This window comes from Rasamsonia byssochlamydoides (assembly GCF_041956645.1).
Source record: "Rasamsonia byssochlamydoides strain NRRL 3658 unplaced genomic scaffold VTN77scaffold_3, whole genome shotgun sequence".
Lineage (NCBI taxonomy): Eukaryota > Fungi > Ascomycota > Eurotiomycetes > Eurotiales > Trichocomaceae > Rasamsonia > Rasamsonia byssochlamydoides.
The window spans coordinates 50521-72402 of record NW_027192386.1 but is presented as its reverse complement, the minus strand read 5'-3'; the positions used below and the strand labels follow the sequence as shown (position 1 = coordinate 72402).

Here is a 21882-nt window from a genome sequence, read left to right as displayed (position 1 = left end):
AATGACGCTGCTTCTCTGCCGTTCTCCACGCGGAGCGCTGACAGCAGCAGCCTCTTAGCCGCTGACCCGCCGTGCCGTCTCGATGCTCAGGGGCTCGTCCTCTGCTCTCCGGTGCCCAGGGGTAACAGCGCGAAAAAGAACCATGGAATCCAGACACTCTGTGCTCTCTGATCGAATCAGATGGGGGTTCTCAGGCCTTGGCGGCTTGGCTTTTCTCGGCGTGTACGATTCTTCCCTTTCCAGCGTGCGGGAATGTGGAGTGATCTTGTTACGCAGACGAAGTTTGATGGTGTTGCAATTTCCTCCATCAGGAACACCCGTCTTGTCGGAGATTGCCTCAAGTCTTCAACAGGCCTCAGCCTCAGGATCAGCCCTTCGAGAGTCAGAGGGTTGGCGGCTGCGGATTCCGACGTCCCGCTGGGAACCAACCAAGACTCGACCAGCGGCAAATGGCTAGGTAGCTATAATTATCCATCGCCTCTCTGTGGTGGGGTCTCGGAGGATAACATCATCACCCTCCCTGGTCTGTAATCCCCGAGAAGGAATTATCGAGAAGGAAGACAAGGAAGAAAATAAAAAGGCCTATGAATCATCTCCCTTATGTCGTTCAAGAAAGAATTCTTCGAGTGATGTGCCTTCCATAGGTCCTTCCTTCCCACCGTCGTGTGTAGATCATTGACGAGGGCAAAGAAAGTTAGACACCATCTTGCTCCACCAGTTTCTAGAAAACTACCATCTTCTCCTATTCTATTTAGGCCATACCTCGCCTTTCATGTGCTGGATCAGGCCCGACTGGCTACATTAACGACCGGACAGCGAATCATCTATTGAATCTGCAGGTCATTATGCACAAAGAAGGATTAGGTAGTCCTGTCGAGTGGTCATTATCGTTGATTCGGAACCATGCAAGCTATTCTTTCTCATGTGGGTCGGGGAGTGAAGTCTTGAACTATCGAAAAATGGACCAGTAAGGGGTTGACTGTTGACATCATCTCAAGCCTCATAGACATAGTAGATCTTGGTTCGAAAGCCACGTTTTGGACTGAGGGGGTGACAGAAAGGTAAGTAAGCATTCTAGAACACTTGAGAACCCAAGGGAGATCCCAATGGGATGGATTTAAGGAGCTCTGTGCTTTTTCAGAGTGATCTTCACCCAATACCAGTAATTGGGCATGGCATTTTGTAGTTTTTCCCCTCCTTTATCTTTTCCTTTTCTCCTTTCTTCTTCCTTCGAAATGATTAAGGAGCTGGAAGTAGATGCGCCCTGAACTCGTCCTATGGGGGAAGAAGCTCCACAGCAGATCTGACATCGAGCTTCTCGTGTGTCCTCGTTCAGCAATATCTGTTTGCTGTCATAGGTGCAACAGGCTAGGAGTCGCCTTGGCCATTGGAAAGGTTTTCTTCACCCAGGCACAGCAGTCCTGTCGTATGGATGGCTCTCTATATGGAAAGTCAAAAGAGGCTGCAGTGAGACTTGCTTCGAGGACCGACAAAGCATGACATGGTATCGACGAATTTCGGGTAGTGATAGTCGAATCAGAAAAGTCGTTAGTAGGCACTAGTACTGCACGTGGTCCCACGTGAGGTAGATGCAACTTCATATACGGATTGCAGAGTACCTAATTCAATGGCTCAGCTACATTAGGTACATGTACTGTACATTATTCTTACAAGTGGGTACGTCTCGTGCGCAACATGCCATTTTTGTTCATGAGTTTAATTTCAACTTTATTTTCTCCTTCAATAGGAGGGGAGAATAACATCCCTATTTATATTTATTAGTATAGCTGCTAATATTTTCCTTCCTAAAGAGACGACAATGTTAACTCTGGATAACAATATGGAGAAATATCAGACGCTCTTTTCTATATTGAATTTTATATTTATTACTGCTACTAGTCCTAGCAAAGATTATTGAGAAGCTAAATTAGGCACTACTCTCGCGTTTTATATCTTCTCCTATAGCTGCTGAAGACGACAAAGAGTCCCACCACATAATATTGGATCATTATAGTATATTATAGGACAAGAAGATCATGAATCTAGTTGCAAATTATAGCCTTTTTATGCTATCATCTATCTTTTAGCGGTAGCGAGGGCTGCCTTTGCTGTTTTATGCAATGATAGTTATACCCCTAGACATAGATCTGTTTATGACTTGGGGATTTGTTGCGCATCAAGGAATCTATCATTGTATTCAAGGCTGCTATTGCTTATATCAACCAATGCAGTGACGAGAGAGGAGCTCTCTTAGGCACTTTTTTCTCCTGGCAACACCGCACAACGTCATGCCTCGGAATGCCGCCGGTGCAAGCAAACAGCATTTGATGATGGTTTTGCATACTATTTGACCTGCCCTTCCTTTCCACCAAAATGGTTAAGGTCGAGGCTCTCTGTGAGGCGCAAGACCCTTAAGGAAAAAAAAACCGCCCGAGCGGGGGGTCGAACCCCGAACCTTGCGGTTGATTTCATTTTGGATAAAAGCCGCACGCTCTGCCGATTGAGCTACCCGGGCTAGTGGGGGGTTTCGTTCCTAGTTGTCGTAATTAGTCCGTTGGTAATGTATAAATTAGGTAATCATCTAGTGTTCCTATGTTGTATTCCCCGACTAAACCGTACTTGTCCAAGGGTTAGGGTCCAGGGTCTAGGGTTTACCACGCTAGGCAACTTCCGTCATACGACGCGCCACACGGCCTTCCACTCAACGCGTCTGCCTTGTGGCTGACCCCTCGTTTTGCGCCCCGCCAAGTCGGCGAAGAACATTTTTTTCTCCGCGTCAAAGCATTCTCTTGCCTCCTTCTTTTCTTTGCCTTCCCCTCCCTGGCAATTGCCAGCCAGGGCTCAATAACGTCATTCAGCACTCGTTATTCTCTGTTCTTCACCGTTCGTTCGTCAGCCGAGAAGATGAAGTACGTTCTAGTTTCAGGAGGTAAGTCACATCCGGTTCGCCTGATGGTGGTCCTCCTGTGATGTCCTGCTGCTGCCACCTGCTGCTCCCGCTCTGGTCTTATCTCCATGGCTGACTCTATTGTACAGGCGTCATCTCCGGCGTCGGGAAAGGCATCATTGCCTCCAGCACCGGTCTACTGCTGAAGACATTGGGCCTCAAGGTCACCAGTATCAAGATCGACCCGTACATGAACGTCGATGCTGGAACAATGGCCCCGACCGAGTTCGTGCCACCATTCCCCCCTCTTCCCTGCCCTGATCGCAAGTTGACCCTGTGCCTTGCTTCCCAGACACGGTGAGGTTTACGTGCTGGATGACGGCGGCGAGGTCGATCTAGATCTGGGCAACTACGAGCGCTACCTCAACATCACCCTGACCCGCGAGAACAACATCACCACGGGCAAAATCTACCTACATGTGATCGAGCGCGAGCGCCGGGGCGACTACCTCGGAAAGACGGTCCAGATCGTACCCCACCTGACCGATGCCGTTCAAGACTGGATCGAGCGAGTGGCTAGGATTCCTGTCGACGACTCCCAGGAGGAGCCAGACGTCTGCATCGTGGAACTTGGCGGCACGGTTGGCGACGTTGAGTCGATGGTTTTCATTGAATCCATGCGCCAGCTTCAGAGACGAGCCGGAAAGGGAAATTTCCTTCAGATCCATGTCTCCTATGTTCCCGTTATGCCGCCGGGCGGCGAGGGCGGCGAGCAAAAGACCAAACCAACTCAGAGGGCTATTAGTGATGTCCGAAGTGCTGGTCTGAGCCCAGACTTGGTACTTCCCCCTTTCCTTCTCGCTGTTTGCGCTGTCTTGTCCGGCTGACTGCTGCCTTCCTCCAGATTGCTTGTCGTTGCGAGAGACCTCTCGAAGAGCAGACGATCAATAAAATCGCCAATGCATGCCAAGTGGAACGAGACCAAGTCATTACGGTCCATGACGTCTCGACCACCTATCGCGTGCCCGTACTTCTCGAGAACCAGGGCCTCCTCTCCACGATACGCCGCGTCCTTCAGCTCGATTCCATCCAGAAGTCTCCGAAGCTCGTGGAACAGGGCATCGCCACTTGGAAGTTATGGAAAAACCTGGCAACGACTCCAGACCACGTGCTCGAGACTGTGTCTATTGCCCTTGTTGGCAAGTATACAAGTTTGAAGGATTCTTATATGAGCGTCAGCAAGTCGCTGGAACATGCGGCTATGCATTGCAAGAAGAAGCTTAACCTTATCTGGGTCGATGCCTCTCACCTGGAAGATGCTACTCAGGAGACGTCGCCGGCCGAGTTCCATAAAGCGTGGCATGCCGTCTGCATGGCCGACGGAATTCTCGTTCCTGGCGGATTTGGTCATCGGGGAACGGAGGGAATGATGAAGGCGGCGCGGTGGGCCCGCACCAACAATATTCCTTACCTGGGCGTCTGCCTGGGTATGCAGCTTGCCGTGATTGAGTTTGCTCGCAACGTTTGCGGCATGAGCCAAGCCGGCAGTGAGGAATTTGACGAACAGTGCCCTGAACCCGTCATCGTGTATATGCCGGAGATTGATAAGGCGAAGATGGGAGGGACGATGCGTCTTGGCAAGCGGCCCACTGTGTTCCAACCGGGCACGGAGTGGTCCCGTCTGCGAAAGCTGTACGGGGATAAGAAGTGCATCTGGGAAAGACACCGACATCGCTACGAGGTCAACCCGAAGATGGTGGAAACGCTGGAGAAGGGTGGCCTGACCTTTGTCGGGAAGGATGAGAAGGGCGAGCGCATGGAGATTATCGAGCTGAAGGACCACAAGTGGTACGTGGGCGTGCAGTTCCATCCGGAGTATTTGAGCCGAGTGCTTGCTCCCAGCAAGACGTTCCTGGGCTTCTTTGCGGCGGCGGCTGGTTGCCTTGAGGAAATCACGGAGGAGTTCAAGGACCGGCACGATCTCAGCCATCAGGAGATCAAGGTGAACGGTGTTGCGAAGGTCAATGGGGCTTAGGCGGGACACAGCAAGGCACGGGTTGGCTCACGGATTGATTTGTTTGGTCGGGACACTGAGAGGCGTGGTTCTTTCTTGTTGGATCATACAGCTCCTTCAGGCGTGTTTCGGAAAAACTACCTTTGCGTAGCACAGGTTTGTGCAATATGCAACGGAATGGTATATACCCATATAAGCACCTCCTGTCGCCACATGTCTGTGGAACTGGAACTGGCTTGACAGGTTGGATGCAGGGTCAGGGCTTCTGATAAGATGCTCTTGGCCCATGTGTGACGCGCATGTCGAAAACCATTCATGAATTTCATGTATTATGTACAGTACGATCATTGATCTTGTCCTCTTATCTATAGAACTGAATAGTTGATCTTCTTCCAATACAGTACAGTAAGGTACCTACCTACATTAGCATCCAATTCCTTATGCGTAATGTACAGTACGTATGTAGGTCACTGGCCGTAACCGTGACACACGATCAATTACCTATCATATCCATGATCCATCGCTGGTGGGGAACCCGAGGGGTTTTATACAATTGAGTAAAGCCGGGGAGCAAAGCGGCAGGCGCTTACGTAGTCAGAAAAACTGATAGTTATTTAAAAGACTAAGGAGATGGATGGATTTTCGCATGAAAAGTAAGGAGTATACTCCCTACCCAAGGTATGTACTGTACATAATTATTAAATATCTAATCTAACTCAAACCTAACTTTAACTACTACCTAGGTACAGAGTACTTTTTTTTTGGTTTCATCTCAAGGTTGTTATCAATAAGAGGCTAAGATCATGAATCACTACCTAGTACTCCGTAAGAGTAACTCCGTACCGGGGAATTCATCATAACGGGTACGACCTTACTATTCCTTGCCTGGACAAGACAAGTGGATATCTGTTTGACTTTGACGCGACGTCGCATCCCAGGTACCTTGCCTAGGTAGCCTTTAGTTAAACTAGGTACCTAGGTACGGAGTAGAGTACGGAGTACTTAGGTACTGTACGTGTATCTACCTAATAATAGACTACTCCGATCATTTGCCTCTAATTTACTAGTACTAGTACTAGGTAGTATCTTTCCCTTGTTTTAAATTTAAAAAGAAACAATAAACTTGGAACCTTACCTATGAAAGAGATTAATTGGTCTTGACTTTGCGCCATGACCCTTGTGACTCGTCTCGTATTAACTCGTGACTCGTGACTCGTCTGCAAAATGTTTTTCCACTGTTTTACTGTCTGCCTATTTACTTTAGTCTACTGCCTGTTCTGATTTTTATTTCTCTTTCTTTCTTTTCCTACTGCACACTACTCTGTACATTTGATCGCGATGCAGCTTAATTCCTAATCTTAATCAATTGATTTAATAACTAATAACTAATACATGTGATAATATTTATTCTATCTCCTGACAACACCATGCGTCCCTCCCTCACCCTCTTCGAGGTAGATCCCTCGCTGGACCACCTCCATCCATTCGAAACCTCCTGGCTCCTCCCACCCGCTCTCTTCGCTGCGCTGCGCGCCCTGCTCTCTGTCTACGTGTTCTTCTGCATCTTCTTCATCTTCGGATGGGAGGGCACGCACGGCGAAGGGGTCGACATCGGCCAGTCGTTCAGCTACTTCACCTGGCTCAACTTCTGGGGCATGGGGTTCTATTTCCTTGTCTCGGCGGGCCACACCTTCTGCTATGCTAGAACCGGCAGGTCGGTGGTTTTTGATCGATTGCCGAGAGTGCTGCGCGCCATCCATGGCTTGTACTACGCCTGCGTCACGACGTTCCCGTTTCTCGTCCTTATCGTGTACTGGGCGATACTGTACCGGCCGCCGTGGTTTCCGCATGTCTTTGATGCGTGGCAGAATGTATGTATCGAAGAAAAAAAATAAAAAAAAAACACATGATGGGATTAAACACTTCTACACTGGGTATTATTTAATTGCTAACACAAGATGCGGAATACAGATCTCCCAACACGGCCTAATCGGCCTCTTCGCCCTGCTCGAGATCTTCCTCCCGACCACCCCACCCCACCCCCTCATCAACCTCGCCTTCCTCATCCTTATCCTCCTCCTCTACCTCGCCCTCGCCTACCTCACCCACTACACTGAGGGGTTCTACACCTACTCGTTCCTGAACCCGGGCGTCCACGGCGAACACAGCGGCCGCGTCGCGGGCTACTGCTTCGCTATCCTCGCTGCTATCCTTGTCATTTTTGCTGTGTCCTGGGCGCTTATCTGGCTCCGTCGTAGGCTTGTCGGGGGGAGGATCAAGAGGAGCATATACGATCCGGAGGCTGCGTTTGGAGTCCAACGGCAGGGACTGGAAGCAGCTGCAGCAGGAATGCAGGAGGTTGAGAAATGAGGCGGGAAAGGCCATGCTATTTATTATAAATGTCTTGTCGATTTTTGGTTATGAGCCGCAACACAAATTCCGGAGAGCTTGATGATACCCACATTCTGTATGTATTGTACATACGGTACAATTCTGTATTACTTCTAATTTATTCTCTGAGAAGAAACTCGTGATGACAAGCTAGATGAGATTTTCATTAATAATACACCTATGCGCAGTTAAGGTTCAGACATGTGCAACAGGTCAGGTCGTTCACTGGCTGCTGCACTCTGTTGACATGTCTTTCCCTAGCTGACTTGATCCATATTCGGTGTACAAAACAGAAAAAAAATTATCGAGCGTAGATATTCAAATTCCTTGACCGACAGTCCGACTGGTCCTGCAGAATCGACCTCCCAAACCGGATGTATCAGAAAGGTAGCAGTACAATGATAAATTAGAGGTTCAAAAATAAGCAAGTGCTCCAGTCTTATAGGAGTCTCCCGTAGTGAGCGGAGAAAAAAGAGAGAGGGGAGTAGTTGTGCAAACCGGACATAGATGTGGATAATGAAAGGGACAGTGTCACACAACCTACGACCGACCCTTTTGTGGCTCACTTAGTGGAGTTCGACAAGGTATAAAAGATAGTGCAGATAACCGAGATACCAGTAAGCAGCCGGCAGAAAGAGTGCTAGACCTTCTCCCATCCGGTCTCGCTGCTACCGCTTCCTCCATCCGAACTGGCAGAGGTATGGTGAGATTGGTGAGGATGTCCAAGCCCAAGCATCCACCCGACGAGACTGCTAGGAATCCAGTCTCCGATGATTCCGTACGAACGGGCACCGCGTCCAACGTACACGACAGGCTTCTTGCGCTTCTTCTTGCCAAAGATGGATTTTGGTGATGGAGCCAAAGAGTCGAAAATAGCATAGTGCAGGTTTCGTGCTGGCGACCCTCGGACTGCGCTGGGCCCGGTCGACGCGACTGGCCTCTCCTCAATGCTGGACATGTATGCTGGACCATATAAAGCTCGCTGCTGTGGACTCCAAGTCAGAATATCAGTGCCGGTAACCTGGCCCTGCGCGGATCGATATTGAGGACCAAGGTCAATGTTGCCGAGCTTCAACTCAACAACATCAATATTGCATGGCGAGCCATTAGAAAATTGCAGTAAACGCAATTCCTGCCGGAGTGAAGTGGCAAAACCTGACAGCGCGCGCGTCACCGCAACTTCGGGGCCCGCAAATGGTGCTCTGAGAGATGACGAGATCGACGGATAGAGGAAGAGGATGGTGCTGCTGGTATTCCGGTGAGTGAGAAGGGGAAGGAACATTTGCGTGATCAGTATCGGCGTTAGAAGACGCGTATTGATCGTGTCTGCCCAACTTGACGCAGGGATGGTGGGCACGGGCCCCGTCGGATAGTTCAAGGAAGGAAGAAGGATTAAGCCACTGAGTTGGCAGGTGTGTGGTTGAACCCCGGGGATGGGGTATTGCGGCTGAGTTATGAGGGAGTAGATCGTATTAAGGGAGGGATGGATCCCAGAGGGCGACGATGGTGTCTCCAAGTACGTTGTGTTAGCTGACCTGTGATCACGCGATTCGCGGTCATGACTTACGGCTGTCAAATCGATATGGAGAGCCCGGATATCCGATCGGTTCTCTGACTGCACAATGTGCTCCTCCTCTTCAGAGAAGACAGTCACATACACAATAAAGCCGCGACGTTCGAGATCGGCAGCGATCGACCTCGTCATGGGCTCATGAGGAGACCCAGCGATGACTATCCCGTGGCTCAGTATTCACCATCCGCCTGAAAGTCCCGATTGAACAACATACCGACTATCTCCTTTCGGGCGCCATTACCAGCTCTTCTGGCTTTTCTTTTCTTTGTTTCGAGCGCGTAACTGCCAAGTACGAGAAGGCTTCCGGTCCCGAAGAAAGCTATGATCGCAGCGGTCCACGCTCGATTCCGCACGATCCAGTCACATATGCGCTCACTCAGTGATCGGGGAGGGGGCCGAAAAAAGTGAATCTCCCTCGGAGGCGGCTGGATAGCAGAAGGAAAGTAGCGCGAAAGTGTCTCTCGAACTACCATCGCGGCGTGGTCGACATGACGGTCGATAGCGTCGGCGACCTCAGCTGAGTATCGCTTTACGTCATTTGGAATCGAGGCAAGCTGGGAGAGAAAATGTCAGCGCGCGCACGGACTGTCGTTAAATCCTATCGCTACTCACGTAATCAAAGAAGAACTGGTCGTCACTCGTCATCTCGGGCTATCAGAGAGAAAGGGATGCAAAGAGCTGAAGGAAGTGATGTAACAAGAAGAAAATCGGCGATGACGAGATCCTCGATATGATATCTCCGCAGTCACATGACTGATATCGGCGCGGATAGATTATCCTACGCCAAGTCAATCAGGCCAGGCCAGCCGACTCCTTCCAGCCTAGAGCTGGGCACACAGACCTTGTGTGCACATCTGTCTGAACATCCAATGCTGAGCAGCATAACTAGAGGACAGGGTGACCACTTTATGTAATAGGTTCAGTTCAGGCAAGGGACCAGGTCAGGTCAGGTGACTAGTCAGGTCACGACATCCTCCCCTACCCAACCAAAGCTAACCTAGGTAGGTTAGTTTACCTACAGGTAGCTACACCAACCTCATGTGCACTTCTGTCCGAAAATCAAAATGCTGTTCAGTATTTCAGACAGGCTGGTCGGGTAAGAAATCTGTGAGATTTCAGTGTGAGGTTTCTGAGTCACATGACCTTCCTATTTAAGTTAGTGTAAAGAGTCACCGCCTTCTGGATATGGTAAGGATGGTACACCGCTGGATGGTGTTCTGCCGGCAGAACTAGACTGTTTATGTAAGCTGCTACTAGACAACTAGCGTACTGTAATCTGCCGGTATTAGCGTCGTTAATTACGGAGTACAATCTTCAGGAAATTCCTCCTTTGAGTCAACCAGGGAGCGATCTTTTGATGGCTGCCACAGTTGACTTTCTGCCTTGAAATTTGGAAGAGTGCAGAGTTGAATAGCAGATTTGTCGAATTGTGCTAGTAAAGTGTCCAACTTTAGTCCGTGAGGTTAAACATGACTGTAACAAATCAGTATTTTATGTAGAAGTATGTTCTTCCCAAAATGGATATTATCTACTACCTTAGTGCTATAGCATTTAAAGATAGGAACAACAACTATTCTTTTTGAGTCTATGTTAACAGGTAGAAGGTTTATCTTTGATTAAGAGATATAGCTCTATGGCGTATTCGGAGCTTCATAAAACAAACCAGTGGAATTGAACGATAAAGCCAAAACGACAAGGGGTCAGCCCATCAAACGTTAGCGCCCGAGGAATGGAGGGGTGGAGGGGGAAGTATCTGAGCAACTCGGAGCAATTGGGCGTTGAGTACGGGGTAAAATAACTACCTACCTTGTAGGTAGGTAGAATTTTGATGCTAAAGTTACTTGAAAAAAAGAAAAGAACAAACAAAACAGAAGAATGATGTCTATAGTAGAGCAATTTTAAGAACTACCTAGGTATCTATTATAGAAGAGGTTTAGTGGGGGAGGTTGTCCAAGGAGTGGAGTTGAGCAGGATAAGAATGGGATCATCAACCAGGGTCTGAACGCGCGGGGTACCTAGCACCTTACGAAGCAGCCTATATAGAGTCAGTCGTCCCAATTGACGCCCCGGAAGCATGAATTCTTCGCATTCTGGAAAGTTGCAGGTTCCGCCAGATACGTCGATTTTTTTTTCTTTGTACTTCTTGACTTCTTACTATTTATTTTGATCCACAAACATGAGTGAAGGCTACGACCCAGAATGGCTGTGAGGTACACCCTATCTTTATTGGTATTATTATTCCTAGCATACCTGGCAGTTTCTGACACAATATGTGGAAAAGCTCGAGGCTTCCATGGGCAAGCGTCCTGTTCTTACTGGTGACCTTGACTCCATCGTCTCCCAATACAATGGCCTGGGCGCCGTCCTGGGCCAACGGTGGGGCCCTCCCTCTGAAGCTGTGCAAGCTCGTACGTCTGACCCAATATGATTAACTTCTAGCTATTTACGTATTATCAATTATCACTTACCTAGGGGACGAGAAGATCAATGAACACGTGACGGTCCGTATCTATACGCCCGTTAACCTGGCTGGCCAGAAATAGCTGCCAGTAGGTGTCTACTACCAGGGCGGAGGTTATATTAGCGGCAATTTGGACTTTGAGGATGCCATCTGTAGGATCATAGCGGAGAAGACGCCGTGCATTCTTGTCAGCGTCGATTATCGGCTTGCTCCCAAATACAAGCTCCCTGTTGGAATTGATGATAGCTACGATGCAATTTATCTGGGTTCGTTCTCTCATTCTTTCATAATTATCATCATAATGATCACAAATAATCATTATTATATACAGGCCTATGAAAACGCCTCAAGGCTGAACGGCAACCCAGCCGCCTACTTCGCCATCGGGGGCTCCGCCGGCGGGGGTCTCGCTCTCTCGGTAACAGACAAGCTCATACGGAATGGCAAGCGGAATCTCATCCAGGGAACGGTCGCCTTGAATCCCATCACCTCTCATATGGACAATCCGCCTGCGAAGTACAAGCACATCTACAAGTCCTACACAGAGAATGCGGTGAATGTACCCGTCGTCGACCGCCATTGCATGGATGTGTCGTTCGGTAAGCAGCCCATATAAATATGCGTGTGTGAGTGATCAGCTCCATATGGTTATAACGCTGATAATGGCATCCAGAAAGCTCCGGCGCCCAGCCCACCGATTCAACCGTCTTCGTGAGCATTTCACCGCATCTAGCTTCCTACCCACCGGTCTACATTGCAACTTGTGAAAAGGACATCCTTTGTGACGATGGCGTCGTCCTCGAGCACATGCTCAAAGACGCGGGCGTCAAGGTGAAACGAGACCATTATCTGGGCTTCCCGCACTACTTTTTCGTCTTCCCGTCTATAAAGACAGGACGAACCTTCCTGACCAATGTGGTTGAGAGTATCAAGTTTGTGCTAGGGTCTCAGTAGTCTAGTGTCTATAGAGATGATGAGTATGGTATGATACGGTTTGTATTTGATTGAATCATGGCGGGATCGATGAGCATTAGGTATCATGAATGTGATTAGAGATCAGGAAGATGAGCACACAAATGAAATCACGATTGACTGCAAGGATAGATGCGTCTAGCAAAATATATACGCCATACAGAGTACTCCGTACGGAGTACTTGTGGATGACACTATGTATGCTATCTCAATTGCCTGTTTGGGAAATCAGAGTGTCGATGCCTAGGCTTATAAAAATGCCCGCTATCCGAGACACAAAAAGGCAAGACGTCTCATATCATATCATATCAAATTTAATCTTTTCAGCTCTCCTACTCTTCTCAGCTAAACAAGTAAATATTAGATATTGTCGGCATTTAAGGGAAGGAGAAGACTCATGTAGTCTTTGTACGGTGATAATGATGTGTCTGAGAACCTTCCAAAGTTGGTAGGCTTTGTGGAAAAGCCGTTTATTGATGTCCCTAGGACAGGTTGGAATTGTGACGACCCGCTCTCGCTAAATTTGGCAGTCATATATGAGATCCACCACCGGGAACGTGGAGACAAGGTTGGGGGCCGAAGCTTATAACCTTCCCCGCCTCGAGTCCCATACTTGAATCCGTGCAAAAGCCCCACCTTCCGCATTAGGGAGGAAACGTATTTGCGACCTGCTCCTCCTGAACCTTCTTCGCTCACTCTGATTCTCCTGAATTTCCACTGGCTTCGACAAGGCACTTCTCTCAGAGTTTACGATGCTCCTATTTCTCAATTAACTACACGTATGTACATACATACATGTATTCTTCCAAAGAAATCAATGATTCTTGCAGAACCATTGCGTCTCGGCAGACCCCTAGATGGCTCCATATTAGGACGACGATGTCGCATTGTGCATTCATATCTGCGCTTTCAATTGAGCAGTTTCTTCACGGGAATTCTTAGGCAATGGGACTCCTCTGGGGTCGGCCTTGGTAAGTAGTTGCGAGTATATGGTTAAGACCCTGACATATGAGACCTGGCTTCATTTCTATTTCATAATAAAAAAAATAAATATAGCTATTCTTGACCCAAACCTTGCTTTCAATTTCACCCTAGTATGATATTAAATGGCGCAGCCAATGACCTTTTCAGTCCTTATGGAGAAGAAAGAATACTGACTGATGGGCTTTATTTCTCCTTATTTAGCCACAGCCTCCATTGCAGAACTTGCGGCCCGGCATGCCTCTTTGGTCTCTTCTTCAGCTTCCGGATGAGTGCTGAGCTCCGCAAACCTGCTCCTCCAGAGGTCCCAGCGCTCCTTCGAGTAGCCTGGATTTCCTTGCCAAACCTCGTACTTCACTGTCCTTGCACTTCTCTTCCTGGCAGGCACTATAGATTTTCGGCCCACAGAGCACAAACCAGATGGCCGCCGTGGGAACAAGAGAGGCGACGGTCACCTTCATCGTCTTCTGGTCGCTACTCTCCAGAGACATGGAGTTGCTGGTAAGAGCGCGGTACAGGCCGCCATAGATCTCTTCATCCGTCAGGTATGCAATCAACCCGTTCAAGTTCCTCCATCAGCGGAGTTGCTCGTCGCCCGGCATGTATTCGAGCGGGTTGAGTCCTAGAGGAAGTCAGCAGGAGAAGATCCACCCCGATAAATTAAACGAAGGTGCATGATGAGATCAGCTTACGGTGCCACCGTTCAGTCAGATAGATGGGAAGATCAGGAAGATCTTGCCAGACACGAGAGCCGTTTTCCAGTGTGATGTTGCTTGGTAGCTGACGGAGCGCCTTGATTAGGCTAATGAAGCGTTGCATTGGGACATCTTGATAGTCAAGCTGGTAGGCGACTCTGAACATGAGGTCCCAGAACTCAGCGAGGAAGCTACCGGGACTCTCCTTCTCGTCCTCGCCTGGGCGATTGGTCGGGAAGAGACTGTTTATCTGCTCGGCTGCATGTTGAGCGGACAAGGCAGAGTCTTGAGGAAGGTAGGTTGTGAGTATGTCGAACAGCTTAAGCTCAATGTCCCATTCTCCAGGGGTTGCTTCAAGCTGAAGTCCGAGAGGGTTCGCAGCCATTCTCCCTGAAAGGTGACAGCTCGTATGTATTTCGATGGTTGATCTGAGGATATGCAGAGATGCAGAGACGTGTATTGAATTAAGCTAAGTCAGGCAGGGGCATGTTAATGTGGAGACAAGCTCAAGATCAGATCAGCGCATTTAAATAGGCTGCAGGATGGTCTAGCAGGGGCTCAAAATATGCGCCAGGGCTGTTGAAACAAAGCACGACATGCCAGGTACATCAGTCTTGATTTTAAGCTCCACAGAAGGGGCCGTTGCTAACTTGCGGCTGGGCCAAGAGGCAGCTGAGAGATCGTCACCTCCGGTGTTGTATCAATTACCCCACCACGTGATTTTTTATAAAATGTCTTCATCTTTTAGCTTTTTCTAGATAAAGTTTACAGGGCTGAACTGGGCTTGGGTAAGCTTAATCAATCCACCAGCCCCGGCCCCAGTCTTGACTTGGGAATACCGGGCCAGGTACCTGGGGCCAATACTACTGTGGTCTTTTTGGCCCAATCAGTAAGCTTAGTCCGGCGGGATCTATGACAATTGACTGGACTTGAAGCACCGGAAATGCCGATCACTCATCATATCATGTAAGCTGTAGATCAAAACAGCACGGGATGATATACTTGCCAAGCCTGTTCACTCATCATGATGTCTCATCCTCCTTACACACGGCCTTCCAGTACGACAAAAATAGCACGAAGTTTGAATTCAAGGAAATGAAAGGTACCTTGAGAATGTATAAAAGGGGTGAGAAATACTCTCAGAGCCAGCATCAGAATCAACAACAACAACAGCAGCAGCAGAAACAACAATCTCAGATCAGAAGCATTCTCTCGCATCTCGTCCTTCATTCTCTCAACAGAGCAGTCTTTCGCTTCGTTAGTCCAATCTCGAACTATCTCAACAGTAGCAGATAGTTTGATATTAGTTGTTTGTCAGCACATGGTGCATTATACCGATCACAGAGGCACAGAGATGTTGAGGTTATGGCTATAAGCATGTAGGGGAGAAGCTACTACAAGCACCACTATAGAAGACAATATGATGATATGAAGGAGACTTGATTCTTGATTCTAATCAGATGTGGGAGACCTGGAGTATAAGCCTTATTGTGAGAAGCGGGGTATTCGGCTTCCAATATGATGTATCACATCAGCTTATATGACTACCGAATCCAGTTAGACCGGTATGCCATGAATTCCAACACTAGAAATACAGTACCCAAAGGAACCGGATGGGAAACCAGTAGGGATCATTTGTGAAAGCACAGGTAATGTGCAATCATAACGGGACTCCTATGTGATCCTGGACATGGCACTGTGTCTGTCTGATCGCACCATGCGATCATGCTATATAGCATGAGCTCACCATCAATATCGCAGCTCACAGAGGGGTATATAGTTCTTCACTAGGTACATGGCTAGATCATTTCACTTTCAAGATTGCTTTACTTTCAAGATTATTTCACTTTGAAGTGATTGTTCATTGCTATTTTTTCAGATGAGGTACAACCATATCTGCAGAGGGCGGGGTACACCATTATACCAGGTTGAGCAGTTTATCAGTTCAAGATAAGCAAATCAGCAGCTGGAGCATGCGGAGTAATTCTGAAGCATCCACTCAATGGTGAATCACCCTTCTACCCAAAGTCCTTTTACCAATTTGGTCAAGCGCCACAGGAGATCCTAACTCTTTGGACGAAAGGAGCGTTGTGGCGGGTATCAGTTGGGGCAACGCGTCTGACTCTCGTCTCGATATTGAGACACGCGCCATTTCTTTCTCTTCTCAGCATCCCCCAGCCACTGAAATACGTCCCTGTAGGATCTTGAATTATCTGCCTACAGACATGGCTGGCAGACCCTGGCAAGAGGTTGCGAAACTCGCACAAGAAGCGAGAGACAAGTCTATCGCACTCGTCCAGCCGCCAGTTCCAGACGTTCCGGCCGATCTGCCAGGAAACGTTTCAGAAATCCCCAAACAGCTTCTCACACCGTCTGAAGTCGAGATAACTGAAACAGCGCCGGAAACTCTCGTTCAAGAGCTTGCTTCAGGGAAGTTGACGAGCGTTCAAGTCGTCACTGCCTTTCTGCGTCGCGCTGGTCTTGCTCAGAAGCTGGTACAGTACCCTTTGCCCTTACGGAGCTGGGAGAAAAGTCAAATTAACATCATCCACAGACCAACTGTATCACTGAGCTTTTGCCAAATGAGGCCATTGAACGCGCTCAGTTCCTGGATAATTACCTGAAAGAGCATGGAAAGCCAATTGGCCCCCTCCACGGGATCCCAATCAGTGTCAAGGAACACATCGGTATGAAAGGCCGCGGCCAGAATGCTGGCTTTGTCGCTTGGTGGGATCGCGTCGCCGATGAGGATGCACATGCCTTGCAAATCTTCTGGAAGGCAGGCGCTGTCTTTTACGCTCGCACGACCCAACCGCAGACGCTCATGCAACTTTCCTGTTCGAACAATCTCTACGGAGAAACAGTCAACCCCTTCAACCGCCGCCTGACAAGCGGAGGCAGCAGTGGCGGGGAAGGAGCTCTGATCGGTTTGCGTGGGAGTGTTCTGGGAATCGGCACCGATATTGGTGGAAGCATCCGCAGTCCGGCGGCAAATAATGGAATCTACGGCTTGCGCCCTACTGGTGGCCGGTTCCCTTTTGATGGCATAGTCGCGGCGCAAGGGCCTTTCGGCATTGTTCCTGTCATGGGGCCCCTGAGTGCCAGTCGAGGAGGCCTGCGACTGCTGATGAAGACGGCCATCGACGCGAAGCCGTGGCTCAAGGAGACCTCGCTGTTGCCATTCCCATGGAGGGACCAGGTGAGCTATCTTGAAAATGGGTCGTCGGGTAAGAAGCTCAAGGTAGGCGTTATCTGGGACGACGGTGTCGTGAGACCCCATCCTCCTGTCACAAGGGCATTGAAAGAGGTCGTGGAGAGGTTGCACACAATTCCTGGAGTGGAAGTGGTGGATTGGAAGCCGTACAGGCATGACTACGCATGGGAACGCATTGCCTCTCTCTACCACTGTGACGGAGCCCACGAGAACTTGGTCGTTTTGACGAACGGTGGCGAGCCCCTGCTACCGCTAACGGAATTCATCATCAAGGGGAACCCTTACCGGAAGCACCTTCAAATTGAGGATCTTTGGGATCTCGTAGCCAAGAATGAGGAGTACAAGCGGGCTTATGCTAAGCTCTGGAACGAGACTGCCACAGGTGTCGATGCGGACGATCATCCGACTGGGATGGTCGATGTGATCCTCTGCCCTGTAGGTCCTGGGGCTGCTCCACCTCTGAACCAGGCGAAGTACTGGGGATACACCTCCCAGTGGAACTTGCTCGACTACCCAGCCGCCGTTTTCCCTGTCACGCAGGTGAAACCAGATGTGGATCACATTGAAGCCGACTACAAGCCCAGGAACGAGAAAGACGAGTTCAATTACAAACTTTGTGAGTGTCTGATAGTAACTTATCTCCTCTCGCAGAATGTCCACTGATGGTGGTTTAGATGATCCGGAAGTCTATCGTGATGCTCCTGTGTCTCTTCAATTGGTCGGACGTCCATTCGAAGACGAAAAGGTATGTACTCCGTATTCTTCGAAGTTCGGGACTGCTTCTTCCTTTTTTCCCCCCTTTATCTACTTTTTAAAAAGCCAAAAGCTGACTATATCTCCTTTAGCTTCTTGAAGCCTTGGACTTCATCCATGAGCATATTCCGTTGCCATTTTCCGGATAAGCGGAAGAGATGAAACTTGAGAAATCTCCATGAAGTCGGACGTCGATAAATACTTCTCCTCTTCGAGGTTGGGAGAATAGCAGAAAAAAAAATCTTTAGGGCAATGTGGCTCTGTTTATTAGTACTTCATAGTTGAGGAACGTCAGCCGCAATACAACTATTATTTCAGGAAATGCAAAACTCTTGTGGATCTTGCAAAGTGGAACAACGGGATAAAGCACCAGGTGCAGTAGCAGAGTGAAAGAATGCATTACCATACTAGTAGATTCCAGATGGCAAATGGAAAGACGAATTTGTCAGCTAAGCTTACAGTGGTGGATGGTAGGTATATAAGAATCACGTGATGCGGGTGACGCCACTGGCTGCAAGTCTGTGACAACTGGCAACGCTAACAGTTACCGTACCTGTTCTTAGATCTTAACTCCGCGATTATCTGCGGAGCTTTGCCGCCGTCCTGTGACAGCCAGGGCTGTCTGGATATCAATCTGTTGGATACAGTTTGCCTGTTTCTTTATTTTCTTTCTTCTTTTTTTCTTTCTGTCGTTCTTTCTTCTTCTTTTGAAGTCTAGAGTTCTCAGCGTTCCTGTTCTCTTTTGCTCTGCTGACGTGTCGGCAGCTGCCTAGTCTCCTTCGCCTCCCAAACTCAATCAGCTTACAAAGCTCTTTTTTTTTTTTGGTTCCACCACTCTTCAGGGGATAACATTAAAGCAGGGGAAGAGACATTTCATTTTCTGTGATCCAGCAGATCGCTCAAGATGCGAGAGATCGATCCTTTGGTGCTAGAATATCAACATGACAAGCACAGGCCTAGGGAATCCGAGGCCCTCCTCATGCTCCGCAAAGTCGCTTCCCTCGTGAAGCCGATCATGCGGCAGCGGAATTGGAAAGTAGGAACGTTATGCGAGTTTTACCCAAATGAACGGAATCTCCTCGGGTTGAATGTCAATGCCGGTCAAAAGATCTGTCTCCGGCTGCGATATCCTACCGACGAGCGCCAGTTTCTTCCTCTGGAGCAGGTTGTTGATACCATGTTACACGAGTGAGTGAAATTTTTATGTGCTGTGGACAGTTCTCTTCTAATTTGACATAGGCTTTGCCATATTGTCCATGGACCTCACAACCAAGAGTTCCATGCCCTTTGGAATCAGCTCCGTGACGAGCATGAGCAACTTGTCCGCAAGGGCTACACGGGCGAAGGATTTCTTTCAGAAGGACGGCGCCTTGGAGGTCGCAAAATTCCTTTGGACGAAGCCCGGCGGTTGGCGCGTGTCGCCGCAGAACGACGGCGTACGCTATCGGCTGGGTCTGGTCAGAAGCTCGGTGGCGCTCCGGTCATGAAGGGGACCGATATTCGCAAGGTCATTGCGGACGCTGCTCAGCGACGGATTGATGTGATGAACGGCTGCGCTTCAGGGTCGCGCGACAGTCAGAGGCTTGCGGACGAGGCTTCCCGGAATGGATTCAGGACAAAAGCCGAGCAAGATGACGCGAATGAGAGAGCTATCATACAGGCTTACATCGAACTGATCCAAGAGGAAGAGCGGGAGAAATATGGCTCATCATATATACCACCCAGCCAGGAGAACCCTGCAGGGCCTCGAACTACGCTTTCGCCACCTCCCGTCCCCGAGCACAGCAAACCGCAGCCTCCACGAACATCCTCCGAGCAGGATACCGTCAATACGACTCCAGCAAATAATGCATCCTACGATGATTCCTGGACATGTCCGATCTGTACGCTGGAAAATCCGCCTAACTTCCTCTGTTGCGATGCTTGTGCCTCTGAACGGCCGCCCCCGACGTCGACGTCGTCATCTTCGTCGAAGCCAAGATCACAGTCGAATACGGCAGCGAAGCCACCTGAAGGGCGGAGCGCAACGAGCACATCGAAACCGCTGAGCAGGTTGGCATCACAATATTCAGCAGGCAACAAAGCCTTCAAGCCTCGGACGAGCGCTGCCGAAGCCCTCGCTGCGTTGGAAAGGAATACACCCAAGCGGCCCTTGGGTTGGATCTGCCATGTCTGTGGAACGTTTATGGAGACAGAGTGGTGGACCTGCGCGAGCTGTGGGACGATGAAACAGGCGTCATGATGGTTTGGTTATATTCTTTTCTTCCTTTTTACTTTGTAGCAAGCATTATACCCCTGGTTACAAATGTATTTGATGAGATTGAGAGCATCTTAACATAGAAATAGAATCTACCTCCGTTGATACATAGTCTCTGATTAATGAATTGATAATCAATGGAAAGAAAAATATATACAGTTCATCAACCTTCAACCGAATCCGTTCGAGCCTAAGTATGTAAATAACCTTAGTTAAGCAGAACAACAAAATAATCTGGCCTTAAGGGTGAGTAAAAATGGTGATTGTTGCAGGTACCAGTGAATAAGGGGTAATTTTGACCACTGATCATCTGATTTCCTGATTAGGAAGGTGTATAAGGAGGATTGGCGTTGCCGTCACACTACAGGAAGAAGATTAGGTACCCATTATTATTAATTCACCGCTTTATAGATAACCATAACACGTATAAGCCTATCGCTTATAGTGGCCACTGTAGAACTGGGGATTATTTCCGGGATTGGATACCGCTATAACTAAATTAACACATTCGGAAGTAGTCTATGAGCGGGATCCTGCCAAGCACGTGGGCGAGGAACGGCACCGCTTACCAATCATCCTAGAACCCGCTATTCTAGTTATTGTTTTCTACGGAGTCGGCATCCATGTGGGCTATATCTTGGGCGTTACTAGTGATTCCGCCAATTGAAAAGCAGGCTAATTGCTTACTTCCAGTAGCCAGGGACGGAAATTAGCTAGGATAGCGATAAAGGAGACGTAATGAATCCGTTATCGATATTTTCGTGACAATGTTACGGGCCCGGGAATTCGGTAACAGTCGTGTTGATCCTGTACAAATATATATTACGACGTCGAAGCACGCTTCTGTCTGAATCTCGACAAGATTGGCATACGGTCTGGATTGGATCATTGACAAAAGTCACCATGTCGACATTCTTCAAGACTTTTGCATCTTGCATTCTGGCGCATGCTGCAGTGGCTCAGATACTGGCGCTCGCAGATGACGTCCTTTTTCCATCCAGTTCATCCGCCTCAAATCCTCTTCGGTTCGCTGGAGCAAACACTCCTTACTATGCTGGTCAGCTCAGCTGCCTCTCTCGCTGGTCTGGTCTCTTACATTGAACTCATTCACTGATTTTGTACTGCACAATTCAGGCCCCAACGTCTTTGGCATCTCTAATGAAGTCCCGGAAGGTTGCTCTGTGCAGCAGGCAGCGTATGTCGTGCGACATGGAAGCAGGTTAGGAGAGAGCAGTTCAGCAGTTTGCAAATGTCTTGTCTTGTCTGATACTGACTGGTATAGATTTCCAGATCCGGGCTCGTACGAGTCTTGGGTCTCTATATATGAAAGGGTATGTTGCAATTAGGGCTCCTTGTATCAGCAATACAGAAAGCGAACGAAATGAAACTTTCTTAGATTCAAGCCGCGGTCCAAGAACGCAATCTTACTGCGACTGGTTCCCTCTCATTCATCCCCGACTGGGTTCCCGTTCTGACGAATATGACGTTGCAAATGTCCCAAGAGTCGATGACAGGCTACAAAGAAGTGAGTTTCAGATATCTATCCTGATAGAGTATGTATGGCACACTGACATTCCTCAGGGGCATGATCTTGGGTACCAACTAAGGGCACGATGTGTGTTCGTCCTTGATATATGTTCTTGGAGGAGCCAAGATTGACATTCTTCAGACCCCGATTTCTATC

General features: G+C 48.7%; 7 protein-coding genes and 1 non-coding gene across 8 annotated transcripts; 5 read left to right on the top strand and 3 right to left on the bottom strand.

The window, feature by feature from the left end:
- Positions 1–2427: 2427 nt before the first annotated feature.
- On the bottom strand, positions 2428–2515 carry VTN77DRAFT_t12. Its single transcript has one exon. It is a non-coding gene; the product is annotated as a tRNA-Lys (tRNA).
- A 389-nt stretch (positions 2516–2904) lies between these two features.
- On the top strand, positions 2905–4922 carry VTN77DRAFT_4100 (uncharacterized protein; the record flags this gene model as incomplete). Its single annotated transcript, XM_069420123.1, has 4 exons — positions 2905–2929; positions 3037–3172; positions 3240–3726; positions 3792–4922. 4 exons carry the CDS (start codon positions 2905–2907, stop codon positions 4920–4922), a joined length of 1779 nt encoding a protein of 592 aa, XP_069281771.1.
- Positions 4923–6328: 1406 nt separating this feature from the next.
- VTN77DRAFT_4099 (uncharacterized protein) lies at positions 6329–7271 on the top strand (the record flags this gene model as incomplete). The annotated part of the gene is made up of 2 exons (XM_069420120.1): positions 6329–6772; positions 6873–7271. 2 exons carry the CDS (start codon positions 6329–6331, stop codon positions 7269–7271), a joined length of 843 nt encoding a protein of 280 aa, XP_069281770.1.
- A 661-nt stretch (positions 7272–7932) lies between these two features.
- On the bottom strand, positions 7933–9510 carry VTN77DRAFT_4098 (uncharacterized protein; the record flags this gene model as incomplete). Its single annotated transcript, XM_069420119.1, has 4 exons — positions 7933–8802; positions 8860–9023; positions 9080–9419; positions 9478–9510. The coding sequence occupies 4 exons, from the start codon at positions 9508–9510 to the stop codon at positions 7933–7935; spliced, it is 1407 nt and encodes a 468-aa protein (XP_069281769.1).
- Positions 9511–11158: 1648 nt separating this feature from the next.
- On the top strand, positions 11159–12280 carry VTN77DRAFT_4097 (uncharacterized protein; the record flags this gene model as incomplete). The annotated part of the gene is made up of 4 exons (XM_069420118.1): positions 11159–11273; positions 11573–11592; positions 11658–11925; positions 12000–12280. The coding sequence occupies 4 exons, from the start codon at positions 11159–11161 to the stop codon at positions 12278–12280; spliced, it is 684 nt and encodes a 227-aa protein (XP_069281768.1).
- A 1574-nt stretch (positions 12281–13854) lies between these two features.
- VTN77DRAFT_4096 (uncharacterized protein) lies at positions 13855–14359 on the bottom strand (the record flags this gene model as incomplete). The annotated part of the gene is made up of 2 exons (XM_069420117.1): positions 13855–13901; positions 13972–14359. The coding sequence occupies 2 exons, from the start codon at positions 14357–14359 to the stop codon at positions 13855–13857; spliced, it is 435 nt and encodes a 144-aa protein (XP_069281767.1).
- Positions 14360–16199: 1840 nt separating this feature from the next.
- Positions 16200–18090, top strand: VTN77DRAFT_4095 (uncharacterized protein; the record flags this gene model as incomplete). Its single annotated transcript, XM_069420116.1, has 4 exons — positions 16200–16469; positions 16529–17804; positions 17863–17933; positions 18034–18090. The coding sequence occupies 4 exons, from the start codon at positions 16200–16202 to the stop codon at positions 18088–18090; spliced, it is 1674 nt and encodes a 557-aa protein (XP_069281766.1).
- A 755-nt stretch (positions 18091–18845) lies between these two features.
- On the top strand, positions 18846–20183 carry VTN77DRAFT_4094 (uncharacterized protein; the record flags this gene model as incomplete). The annotated part of the gene is made up of 2 exons (XM_069420115.1): positions 18846–19129; positions 19181–20183. 2 exons carry the CDS (start codon positions 18846–18848, stop codon positions 20181–20183), a joined length of 1287 nt encoding a protein of 428 aa, XP_069281765.1.
- Between the last annotated feature and the right edge of the window lie 1699 nt (positions 20184–21882).